Source organism: Ornithorhynchus anatinus, chromosome 5 (genome assembly GCF_004115215.2).
Source record: "Ornithorhynchus anatinus isolate Pmale09 chromosome 5, mOrnAna1.pri.v4, whole genome shotgun sequence".
Classification (NCBI taxonomy): domain Eukaryota; kingdom Metazoa; phylum Chordata; class Mammalia; order Monotremata; family Ornithorhynchidae; genus Ornithorhynchus; species Ornithorhynchus anatinus.
In genome coordinates, this window is record NC_041732.1 from 10,996,696 (window position 1) to 11,009,786 (window position 13,091).

At 45.7% G+C, this 13,091-nt stretch overlaps 1 protein-coding gene across 1 annotated transcript in view; it reads left to right on the top strand.

The window, feature by feature from the left end:
- The first annotated feature begins 1,632 nt into the window (after positions 1 to 1,632).
- UBE2Q2 (ubiquitin conjugating enzyme E2 Q2) overlaps positions 1,633 to 13,091 on the top strand; it is a 66,084-nt gene continuing 54,625 nt past the window's right edge. The window contains exon 1 of the mRNA XM_001506953.5: positions 1,633 to 2,116. Within this exon, the coding sequence (XP_001507003.2) occupies positions 1,943 to 2,116 (174 nt within the window). The 5' untranslated portion in view covers positions 1,633 to 1,942. The remainder of the gene's footprint in view (positions 2,117 to 13,091) is intronic.

Here is a 13,091-nt window from a genome sequence, read left to right on the forward strand (position 1 = left end):
CCTCAGTTACCTCATCTGTAAAATGGGGATTAACTGCGAGCCTCACGTGGGACAACCTGATTACCCTGTATCTCCCCAAGCTCTTAGAACGGTGCTCGGCACATAGTAAGCGCTTAACAAATATTGAAGGCCAACGCTGATGATTATAATAATGTTGGTACTTGTTGGTATGATAATGTTGGCAGAGCACTGTTCTAAGCGCTGGGGTAGATACAGGGTCATCAGGTTGTCCCACATGAGGCTCCCAGTTAATCCCCATTTTCCAGATGAGGTCACTGAGGCCCAGAGAATAATAATGTCGGTATTTGTTAAACGCTTACTATGTGCAGAGCTCTGTTCTAAGCGCCGGGGGAGATACAGGGTCATCAGGTTGTCCCACATGAGGCTCCCGCTTAATCCCCATTTTCCAGATGAGGTCACTGAGGACCAGAGAATAATAATGCTGGTATTTAAGCGCTTACTATGTGCAGAGCACTGTTCTAAGCGCTGGGGTAGATAATAATAATAATGTTGGTATTTGTTAAGCGCTTACTATGTGCCGAGCACTGTTCTAAGCGCTGGGGTGGACATAGGGGAATCAGGCTATCCCACGTGGGGCTCACAGTCTTAATCCCCATTTTACAGATGAGGGAACTGAGGCACAGAGAAGTTAAGTGACTTGCCCACAGTCACACAGCCGACAAGTGGCAGAGCTGGGATTTGAACTCATGAGCCCTGACTCCAAAGCCCGTGCTCTTTCCACTGAGCCACGCTGCTTCTCAGGGTACAGGTAATCATCCCCATTTTCCAGATGAGGTCACCGAGGCCCACAGAATAATAATTTCGGTATTTGTTAAGCGCTTACTATGTGCAGAGCACTGTTCTAAGCGCTGGGGTAGATACAGGGTCATCAGCTTGTCCCCCGTGAGGCTCCCACTTAATCCCCATTTTCCAGATGAGGTCACCGAGGCCCAGAGAATAATAATGTTGGTATTTGTTGAGTGCTTACTATGTGCAGAGTACTGTTCTAAGCGCTGGGGTAGATACAGGGTCATCAGGTTGTCCCCCGTGAGGCTCCCACTTAATCCCCATTTTCCAGATGAGGTCACTGAGGCCCAGAGAAGTGAAGTGACTTGCCCACGGTCACCTTATTTTATTTTGTTTAATGAGATGTCCATCACCCTGATTCTATTTATGTGCCATTGTTTTAATGAGCTGTTCTTCCCCTTGACTCTATTTATTGCCATAGTTCTCGTCTGCCCGTCTCCCCCTCTTAGACCGTGAGCCCGTCAAAGGGCAGGGACTGTCTCTGTTGCCGATTTGTCCCTTCCAAGCGCTTAGTCCAGTGCTCTGCACAGAGTAAGCGCTCAATAAATACAACTGAAGGAATGAAAGTGGCAGAGGCGGGATTGGAACCCACGCCCTCTGCCTCCCAAGCCCGGGCTCTTGCCACTGGGCTGAGGAAGGTCCCTGAGGCCTGCTGAGGTGGAGGGGCGGAGGCGCGCGCGCGTCGGCAGGCTCGTCGGCGGGGCCGCGCATTCCTGTCAGCGGGGCCGCGGACGTGCGCGTCCGCGCGGAGGGCCGCTGTCGGCGTGACGCCGGGGGGGGGGCGGGCGCGCATGCGCGCGGGGGTGAGAGGGAGGGGAAGGGGGGGGAGCCCTCCCCGGGAGCTGACGAGACGCCGTCGCCCCCTTTTAAGCCGGTGCCGCCGCCGCTGCTGTGGGTGTCGGCGGATACAAAGGCGGGTCCCCGCTGTCCCCGGCCGTCGTTCGGTCCTTCTCCACCCCCTCCCCGCCATCTTCCGGTGGGCGGTGAGGCGGGGCCGCGGCGGGCAGGGCCCTCGGGGTGGCCGCCGTCGTGGTGTCGGTGTCGTTGTCTCCCTCCCTCCCTCCTGCTTCCCTCCCCCCCCCGCCCGGGCCCGGCTCGGCCTCCCCGCCCCCCAAACGCCGGAGATGAGGGGAAGATGTCCGTGTCAGGGCTCAAGGCCGAGCTGAAGTTCCTGGAGTCCATCTTCGACAAGAACCACGAGCGGTTCCGGATCGTCAGCTGGAAGCTGGACGAGCTGCACTGCCAGTTCCTGCTGCTGCCGGGGGGCAGCCCCCACCCGCCTCCCCTCACCATCCACTGCAACATCACGGTAAGACCCCCCCCCAAAAAAACCCCACCCCCCTCAGACACCCCCTGGAGGAGTGGGGGGGGTCCCACCGGTTTAGCCCCCCAACGGTCTCAACCAGGGGCAGGTCCTTCCCCCCGCCCCCATCCTTGCTCCTTTCTAGAGTTTTTATTTTGGGGGCGGTGGGAGAGGGGTGGCTAGTCCCCCCTGAGCCCCCAGACAAAGGGAAGGCAGGCCCCGGAGGTTGGGAGGTTTCCACCCTCCCAAACGCCTGGAATCCTCGGAAAGGTGGTCCCGGTTGGAGGAGGGGACGCGAGGGGAGGAATCTCCCCCACCCCCGTGGCTGGAATTGGGGGCCGGGGGGGGGTGGTGTTTTTTGGGTGGTGGTGGTTCTTCCCCTCCCTCAAACCCCAAAGGTGGAAAGAAAAAATAAAGCCCAGGAAGAAGGTGGAGTTCTGTGCATTTTAGCGAATGCGCCATACGGCCGAGGCCCCCGTGGCGAGCAGTTCGCCCTCCCCGGGGGCCACCAAGGCGAGGGGGCCACGACCCGGTTAATCGGGTGTCCTGGGCGTCGTGGGGAAAACGGGGGATCCCCCCCCCCCCGGACTGGCACATGACCACCCTGGAGACTGCCCTTAAAAATCAAATAAAAGTTCATCTGCCAGCGCGGAGTTCAGCCTCCTCCAAGCGACTGACTCATTTAAGGAAGTTGGAAAGCTTCTCTCGATCTTCTCCCACCTCATTAATGGGGGTGGCGGGGGGAAAGTTTTCGAGTTGCGGCAACTTCTTGGTGAATGTGCCCTCTTTTGAAAAAAAATAATAAATCCTGTTGATGCTTTGACTTCCTTCCCTGATCCTCCAGACTTCTTTCAGAACCTGCCATTGTACCTTCGCTGTGACTGGGCGGGGCTGTGGCTATCTTATTTTCGATGGCACCTCGTTTTTAAGGCCTCCAAAATGATCCCTGATCATAGGACAGGGGTGGAAGTCTTCCCATTCGACGGGAAGGATATTCTCTGGCTTCAGTAAAGGAAAAGATCATCTCGGCCCACCCGTAGGAGGAAGCAGAAATTTCACCGAAACTAAAGGGCTACCACTTGTTAAAAGAATGAGGCAGGAGATAATGTGCGTCGAGGGCTTGGGAGTAAAACGTCTCATTTACATGATGGGGAATTGTCTGTGAGTGGTTTTGCTTTTGAAGAATTACCTTTCACACCTCAACAGATATTTTAAAGTCTCAGATAAGTTGCTGACCCTTGATTAGGCGATGAACAACTTGCCACCTAGCAGAAATTACTTGGAAGGTCACCTTATTTGCGAAGAGTGAACTGTAGCCCGTAACTCTTCTGTCTAGGACTCGGTGGAGAATTAAACGACCTTAAAAAAACAAAAGGCACATCCATCGGTGCAGAGATTTTTGGAAACCGGTTTTCTCAGAAATGGAACTCCATTACCTTGAAAGGAAAATTCAAGTTCATTTTTGCATCGTTCTATGCTAATCCATATTGCTGGATTACTCTCTGAGCAACATGAGAGGAATCATGATGCATAGAAACTTTCTGGGGCCGAGCCTGCTACTTTCCATCTTTGTTTTCAAGGTTGGTCACGGCGGATCTAATTCTTCCCTTTCCAAATTGAGTTTCTGGGGGATGGGGGTAGGAAGCCTTAATTAGGTAAGTGAATTAGGCTGTCTCCTTGACTTTGTATCCTATGTCTACCTATTCTATCGCACTCTCCCAAGTGCTTAGTGTAGTGCTCTGCACACACAGTAAGCACTGCAAAACTACGATGGATCGATTGAAGAGAGAGCGTGTTATGCCCATGTAACACTACTCCGGTTATCTTGATCTGGAAAGAGAGGAGGAGCATTTTAGTTTACTTGGGGATCTCTTCCGCCAAAAGTCATTTATAATCCAGAGGGAAATAACCTTGATCCACTGAACAACTTCAGAATAAAAAAAGCTGGGCTTCCCCTTCGGGAAAAGGACCAGGACCGTGTTTTTGCTTCAGAGGTTAGGTCTGAAGTGGCCGAGGAGCTGTCTGCGGATGGTGCCAACTGACCCTTTTTAATGATGCCAGTAGCTTGTTTCAAAAGACTAGCGCACTTAGATTTGCACCCTTTATTCACCCTTCTCTCCGCCACACAGCGCTTATGTACACATCTGCAATTTATTTGTTTCTATTAATGCCTCTCTTCCCCCTCTAAACTCTAGGCTCCCTTTGGGAAGGGAAGGGGTCTACCAACTCTTATAGCCTACTCTCCCAAGCGCTTAACACGTGCTCTGCACGCAAGTGCTCAGTGAGTGGGAGTGACCTAGTGGCTTATGTTGATCTGCTGCTCAGCTTTTTTTTTTAATGGAGCTTTCAGAAAAGGATGTTCAAAAACTTACAGACGAGCACTTGGTGGTTGTAATGGCATTTAAGCTCTGTGGAAGATACGTTACAAAATCAGATACAGTCTTTCTTATCCCCATTTTTCAGATGGAGAGAAGTTAATGACATGCCCTAAATCATTAAGTAGGCAAGTGGCAGAGCTGAGAGAGAATGCAGGTCTCCAGATTCTCAGTCCTACTCTTTCCTTTTGGGTGACACTGCCTCCCCAGTAATAATATTTTTAGTATTTAAGTACTTATTGTAGGCCACATGCTGTTCCTTTGAGTGACACTGCCTCCCCAGTAATAATATTTGTAGTATTTAAGTACTTATTGTAGGCCAAATGCTGTTCCTTTGAGTGACACTGCCTCCCCAGTAATAATATTTGTAGCATTTAAGTATTGTGGGCCAAATGCTGTACTAAGTGCTGGGGTAGATAACAGATAATCAGATGAGAGCATGATGATTCTATGCCTGAATTATAATAATAATGGTGGTACTTGTTAAGTGCTTACTATGTCAAACACTGTTCTAAGTGCTGGGGTAGATACAAGCTGATCGGTTTGGGCACAGTCCATGTCCCACATGGGGCTGACAACATTAATCCCCATTTAACAGATGAGCTGACCGAGACACAGAGACGTGAAATGACTCATCCGAGGTCACAGAGCAGACAAGTGGCGGAACCGGGATTAGAACCCAGGCCCTTTTGACTCCAAGGCCGTGCCCTGTCCCACTAGGCCACCCTGCTTCTCATTATCCGCAAGCTGCCATGTAGTTCCTTGGGAGTCCAGGATGGCTGTGTGTAGTAGGTTTGATTTTTTTTTTTTTCCAGGCTTTGAAATTGAGGTTCCAAAGCTCCTTTAGGTTGGAACAGATATTTTAAAGGTCAGTAGAGTATTGCCATGAAAGTTTTATAGTGATTTGGGAAAGATTTAAAAAACAACAAAAACTTGTCTATTTCCCTTCTCCTCTCAGAGGTTTTGGAGGCCCTTGAAATTTTTCTTCACGGATAAGACTCCCCCCGTCCACCCCAAATGAAAAATGAAACCGAGAATAGAGAACCAGTGCAGCCTAGTGGAAAAAGCATGGGCCTGGGAGTCAGAGGACCTAGGTTCTAATCCCAGCTCTGCTACTTTCCTGCTATGTGATCTTGGGCAAGTCACTTTGCTTCTCTGTGTCTCATTTCCTCATCTGTAAAATGGGGATTCAATATCTGTTCTCCCTCCTACGTAGACTGTGAGCCCAGTGTGGGACGGGGACTGTGTCCGACCTGATTAGCATTTATATCTATCCCAGTGCCTAGAACAGTGCTTGACATCTAGTAAGCACTTCACAAGTGCCATTATAAATATAAAAGGGGGTAAACATCCACTTTAACAAATATAAAAACTATTTTTAACCCCAAGAGAGAAACAGTAACAGCATTCTCTTTGCTTCTGGTCTACTCTTAATACTAATCTCTGTGCACAGGCATACATCCAGTTCTCCTATAACACAGGATTGTGTTCTCGGAAGGGCCACATTACGGACTATAGTACCTGATCTGATGCCTTATGCATTCTCACAAACCGTTTATTTCAACCCTGGCACACCGTATCCAAACAGACTCACGTTGTGGGACAAAAGTTTTCTGATTTCCCTAATGATGTTCTAGCTGAAACGCATATTGAAAACACACATTCTTGCAGAACTGAGAGCATTTGAGGAGATGATTTAGAACAGGGGTCGGCTGGCAAACTTTTTCGTACAGAAGAGCCAAACGAAATGAAGCCTTTGAACAGTTGGTGTACAAAGAGCCAATTATACCATCTAAACACACATAAATGCAGCTTACCTTATTGTGGGGGTGGAATTACGAAATCAGAATATTTTAAAGTTCATGTACTTTGCTATATTCTAATGGGACCTAGAGAGTAAAGAGGGAGAGGAGGAAAGAAAAATGGGGGAGGAGAGAGAGAATTCATTCCTGGTTGTGTTCGTCCTCTTCTGTACTGGCACCGCTGTTGACTTCGTTCTCCAGACCTGGGACACAGGGGAGATGAGTACCCAAGTTCAGCGCCCACAGGGGCTGGCTTGAGCTGTACTCACTACCTCCCCTGATGCTTCCCTGCTTGGCATCGTGCCCATGCATCGCTGCTATCAATGCATGTGGCAAATGGCATGGGGGCTGCTTGTGCCCTTGAAGGACATTACTGGCTATTGCTCTCTCTCACTTAAGAAGCACTTCCTAGAATCTCTGAATCATAATTTAAGGCAAAAGCATGTTGAAGCATGGATAAGTATTTTGTTTTAAAAAGTGTATGGGCATCTTGTAAACTTAGAAGATTTGCTATGTTTTGGAGTGCAAAATTGGCTTATTGGTAAAGCACTAGAGCCATTCTGATTGTTCTGGGCAATTAAAAACTGAAGGGCAGCTGGTAGCTTTTTGATCCCAACCTCTCCCATCCCCAAGTTCTCCATGGGCTGGCACTCCAGCCTGGACTCTCTTTATTTCTCTCCCCCATAGCCCACATGGAATGGTATTGGTATAAAAACATTTCAGGTGGAAAACTCTCCCTTTCAAAATTTGATTTTATTTTTTTTTTACTTTTTCTCACAATATGAACAGGAATGCCATGTTCATGTTGTGGTATTGACAGTGTTGGTTCTTAATCGTGAGATTGTCATCAAACAGTTGTCTTTTTTGAGCACTTACTGTGTGTAGAGCATTGTACCTTTCGGGGAGAACAGAGCACTTGGGTAAGTACAACGTAACAGGGTCGATAGACACATTTCCTATCCGCCAGGAGCCTACAGTCTAGTAGAGGGGAGCTTATTGTATATGGTTTTATGAGCAAGGTGGTCATTTATCTGATTACTTAGAAAAGGCATTATTTCATGAATACCTTTATTTTTCCTAATCATTACTGCACTCAGCCCTCTAATGGGGGGGGGGGGGGCGGTGTTATATTATTGACAAAGCTTGCATGAAACAGTGGACCTGCTCACATTTCATGTTGCTTCACCTTCTCTCCAGGTAAAGGCGTATTGGCAGAAGATTCCCTAAATTCCCTGACAGTGTCTAAATGCATAGTGAAAATTGTGCATTCTGAAAGGATGGAGTTTACAGCAGTGAGGGAAAATAATGAATTCATATTCACTCAACTTTTGGGCCACCAAGTGGACTATTAAAACAAAAACACAAACCTATTACCATCACCCAATTCCCACCATATACCTGACAATTTAGCTGTTAATATCAGCTGTATGTATTGAGTGTTTAATGTGTGGAGATCACTGTAGTAAATGCTTGGGAGAGTACAATATGTCAGTCACATTCCCTGCCCACAACGAGCTGACAGTCTAGAGGTGGAGCTTACACTGTAATATTAATGTTACAAAGCATCAACTGGGGATATCACAGACAAGTTTGAAAAGGCGCCAGAAATTGAGCATTGTGACTCGCTGTTTTGCTGCCTGTCACTTTAGAAAGAGAAGCACATTGTTCTAAATTGCTGGGTTTGAGATGGAGAAGTCTAGGGATGCTGACACTGAAATGACTGGATTTTTGGGAGCAAGTGAAATTCTCTCCTATAAACCAAAGATTTGTAGTTGTGGCTTTTTTGGAAGCTGACATTCTTAAATGCTGAACAGTAATAGCCCTTTAACTTATCCCACTTCATTTTGGTTATGGCTTTAGATGTTTGCTAGAATTTTTTTTTTTTTTTACTTGAGGATAAGAAATTGGGGGTGGGGGGCCGTGTTCAGGTGGTTTCATAAGTATTTGAGAGAACCCAATACTGAAACCACTTTGGGACCTTATAATTCGAGTTAATTACTGAACTTCTTGACTAAACATAGAAAGATATTGCCAGAAACTCCTTAATTATTCCCAAGAAAGTTCATATGAGAATAGTATGGTGGTTTTCTTGTTTATAACAACTTACAGGTTAGAAATTTAAATTTAACATTGCTGATATTGATGTCTTGTTAAAGGAAATTGATTCTTACTCATCTCCAGGTATGTACTTATTTAGTTTTTGTGAGAGTTAAATTAGCTATTTGCTTTATGGGTTCTATGCAGGAATTTTCTTCCCTTCATTAGGAAGACCCAATTAATGGAGAAGATGCTTGATAAAAGTTATTAGTCAACACTGAGAGTAACTAGCCAAAGATAGGAAGCAAAGGTGATTGAAAGAAGATTTCTTTGTGGGGAGCTGTGAGCAGCAGGTCACTACCAAAAATAGGGAAAAAAGCTCTCCAAACTCTAGGACTAGCATTATTGAAGAATATCGTGGCTTGCCACCCACCCCTCATGATCAGATTCAAAAGTTGACAGTTCCAGAACCCCTCTTTGGAGAAATAAAAATAGGATTATCTAGGGGTTAAAAGGAGCCAGGCCAAGTAAACTCTGCTTCTTTACCTCTAGATTAGCCAAATGCATTAGCTCCTGCAGAACTAAGAAACAGTAGTAATAGTATTTATTAAACACTGTGCGTGGAACACTATTAAGTGCTGGGAAAGAATACCCAGGAGAGAATTAATACACAGTTCTGGGTGTGTGTTTTGGGGGGGTGGGGGTTCACAGTCCCATAAAGAGACAGGAGATTGGGGGGCTAAATCCATGGCTCCAGTTTAGCTATGTCCCTCATATTCAAGGTGCTGCCTACACTCTATTTTCTCTGAAACACTTATACATATACATTACTTATACATTCCTGCTTCTCAGTTTTTCTGGGGGAAATAGTTACTAGTGACCATGTAATTAAAAAGGGCTTCAAACTTAAACAAAAGCTCCAATGGACTTGAAAAGAGCATTGTAATTGTGTATTTTTCAGTAGTTGTAAAATAAGCAAAGGCAATCCAGTTGTCATTTCGGCGTCGCTATTTCAAAGAGAAAAGGTAATTTATTTATTTTTTTTGGTAGAAGTAGCTAAAATCATTAATTTCAGAATCTGAAATTATTTGAACTTTGGAATAAAACAATTATATTTGAACTGCATATGTTACCATAAGTAATGAGTTCATTTGTGTTTGTTCAAAGGGACACTAAGAGAAAAGTAGGTCAAACTCTTGGATTAAGCTAATTTGAAAATTTTTGAAACTCCTTTTGATCTGTGACTTTTTCTGAAATTAAAATTTTAAAAGCCATTTCCCACTCTTTACCTACTTTGAATAAAAGTAAATCATTATACCCATCTCTGAATTATCAATACAGTTGAAGCCGTGGAAAATCTGGATTAATTAAATATGCCCATGATCCAAAAACTTGGTTTTAGCCAATAACTTCAACTGGCTAATGATTAACAAAATGACCTGATACTCCCTCCCTTCTTGCCTGGAGAAATAAACTGAGTAATAGCAAAAAAACCAAAACAAAACCCTGTGTGGATATTGTCTAGAAGCACCATATAGGCAGTACTTATTAGGGGATTCCAATAACAACCTTTTATGGTGCTTTCACTAAAGGTATTCCTGCATTGAAAGCAGCATGGCCTAGTGGATAGAGCATGGGCTTGGGAGTCAGAAGGACCTGGGTCTAATCCCAACTCTGCCACCTGTCTGCTTGCATGACCTTGGGCAAGTCACTTCACTTCTCTGTGCCTCAGTTGCTTCATCTTTTAAATGGGGATTAAGACTGTGAGCCCCACATGGAACATGGTCTGCATCCAATCTGATTAGCTTGTATTTCCCCAGGTGCTTAGAACAGTGCCTGAAACATAGTAAGTGCTTAACATTCCCTAAAAAATTTAAAGATGTCCAAATTACCTGAATTTTAATACTCAGTGTGAGAAGAATCAATTCAGTACGTATCAAACCATTCAACCCTTCAAACCGGCAGGCTGGGTGAATTTTTGGAAGGAGAAAGTGAGCACAGACAACAGACTGGGAAATGCTGCTCACTCTTCCTCAGAGAACAGCTTGTAGTTTTAGCTAGTAGTGTTAGGAACTGGGAATCTAAATGAGTAAACAAAATAATGACTTTAGCTGAGTCTGCCAATCTACTGACGGGCTTAAAAAATTCCATGGGTTCCTCATCCATCCTAACATTAGCACCCTGATTCACCGTACCGCCAATTTTAGGGCTGTATTATTTGATCGAATTCTGTGCCGTGATTTAGCAGCAAGGGGTTCAGAAGAAGAGGGTGAGATTGGCCAAGTGGTGAGGATGATAATTTGTATCCTCACAAGTGCCTCCTGATTGATAGCTGGCAGCTCTTGCCAGGCAGCCTAGTGCCTTCTCTCTAGGGACTGCCCTCAAGTGTCCCATGTGTGGAAGAGGGGACAGAACTGGAGGAAAGTGGAAAGCCTGAAATGCTATATTTGGTACACTGGAAGGGGCATTATCCATCCTGCCTTTTGGCCCTTAAGATACATTTTTCCCAAAGAACGTTATCTGACCACTTCTGGCCCCACTGAAGTTATTAGAATAATGAATGATTATGGTATTTGTTCGTCCCTTACTCTTTGTCAAGCACTGTTCTAAGTGCTTAGGGTAGATAAAAGTTAATTAGCTTGGATACAGTCACTGACCCACTTGATGCTCACAGTCTAACTAGGAGGGAGGAGGATTTAATCCCCATTTCACAGAGGAGGAAACTGAGAAACAGAGAAGTGAAGTGACTTGCCCAAGGTAACAGCAGGCAAATGGCAGAGCTGGGATTAGAACCCAGATCCTCCGACTCCCAAGCCCATGGTAGAAACAGCAGAAACTCAATCAGTCAAATTAGTTGTATTTATTGAGCGCTTACTTGGTGCAGAGCACTGTACTAGGCACTTGGGAGAGTACAGTATAACAGAGTTGGACACATTTCCTGCCCACAACGAGCTTACAGTTTAGAGGGGGAGACAGGCGTTAATATAAATAAATTTCCGATATGTACCTAAGTGCTGGGCGGCAGGTTGAGGGGTTAGAGGGAGGGTCAGTGAAGGGATCTAATCAGGGCGACAGAAGCGAGTGGGAGAAAAGGAACTGAGGACTGTCAGGGAAGGCCTCTTGGAGGAGATGTGCCTTCAGTAAGGCTTTGAGGGTGGGGAGAGTAATCAGCTGTCAGATATGAAGAGGGAGGGTGTTCCAGGCCTGAGGCAGGAGATGCCTGAGAGGGCAACGATGACTAGACGAGATCAAGGTACAGAGAGTAAGTTGGCACCAGAGGAGCAAAGGGTGCGAGTTGGGTGGTAATGCGAGGGCAGTGAGGTGAGGTAGGAAGGGGCAAGGTGAGTGTGTGTTTAAAGCCGATGGCAACGAGCTTCTGTTTGCTTTGCAAGTGGATCAAATCAAAAGTATTTGTTGAGCGTCTTTTAGGTGTAGACACTGTACTAAGTGTTGGGGAGAATTAGTAGACATCATCCCTGTCCTCAAGGAGCTCACCACCTCACGGGGATGGCAGACACTAAAATAAATTACAGATAGGAGGAGGCAATAAAATATATAGATATAATGGAGCACCCAAGGTCATTCACTTGTACTTATTGAGCGCTTACTGTGGGCAAAACACTGTATTAAGAGCTTGGGAGTGTACGGTATAACAATAAACAGAGTCGTTATCCACAGTGAGCTTACAGTCTAGAGATTAGGCTTCGGCTGCTCTTTCTTCTGTTCTGTTTGAGTGGGATAGATGGCAATAGCAGAGACGGCCACACCTTGCAAACATTTAGACCATCGAGAAGGTTGTAACTGGATTTGGGATTGACTTGCCAGACTGATGAAAAGCCGGAAAACTGCCCCATGACTGCAGTGTTCTGCAGCTCTTATATTTATCGTGGTCCTTTTTCATATGTTTTGCTGTCATCAGTTTAATATTTCCTTATCTCTCTGTCAACAGCCTCCCTCTCCCCTTTTTCTTCTACTGTGAGCCTGGTAATACGTTTGAATTATCCTCTTTGTACCTTTCCCTAGTGCTTAGTCCAGACCTCTAAACACAGTAGATGCACAATACATACTATCAGCAGAAAGTCAATACTGTAAGTACAAAATGTACCAATAATGCAGGATAAATCAATTAAATGTTAACATGTTTTCATAAAGAAAAAATGATTGCTTTCACCAGTATCTTTGCATGTGGTGGTGTTCATTTGAGCCCTGGCATTTAGATATGTCTAATTCATCTCCCAGACTTTAAGATTTTTCTGTGTCTGCTACTTGCAGCCCCTGACTCTGCTTCAAGTCTCTTGACTGCTGTTTCCTGGGCAGGATATCAATCACTAGTATTGAGCCACCTACTCGGGCAATCAAACAATCAATTAATGGTTTTTATCCAGTGCTTACAGTGTGCAGAGCACCGTACTAAGCGCTTGGGAGAGTAAAATACAGAAGACTAGGGGTAGACGATCCCTGCCCACGAGGAGCTTACAGATCAGGGGAGGACAGACATTAAATTACATGCGGATATGCTGGGAGGGGAGAGAATGTCAAAAGGATATTGAGGGGAGAGATGAGAATAAGACCCAAGGGGTAGCGTGGTTTCAGAGGAGCAAAGCATACTGGCCATGGTGTAGTGGGAGAGGAGAAAGGATGAGTAGGAGAGAGCTGATTGAGCACCTTAATTAAAGCCAGTGATCAGGAGTTTCTGCCTGCAGAGAGGAATCTGTGGGGAGATGTGCGTGTGCAGAATGAAGCTGTAGAAAAATGTCGTGGGCAGCA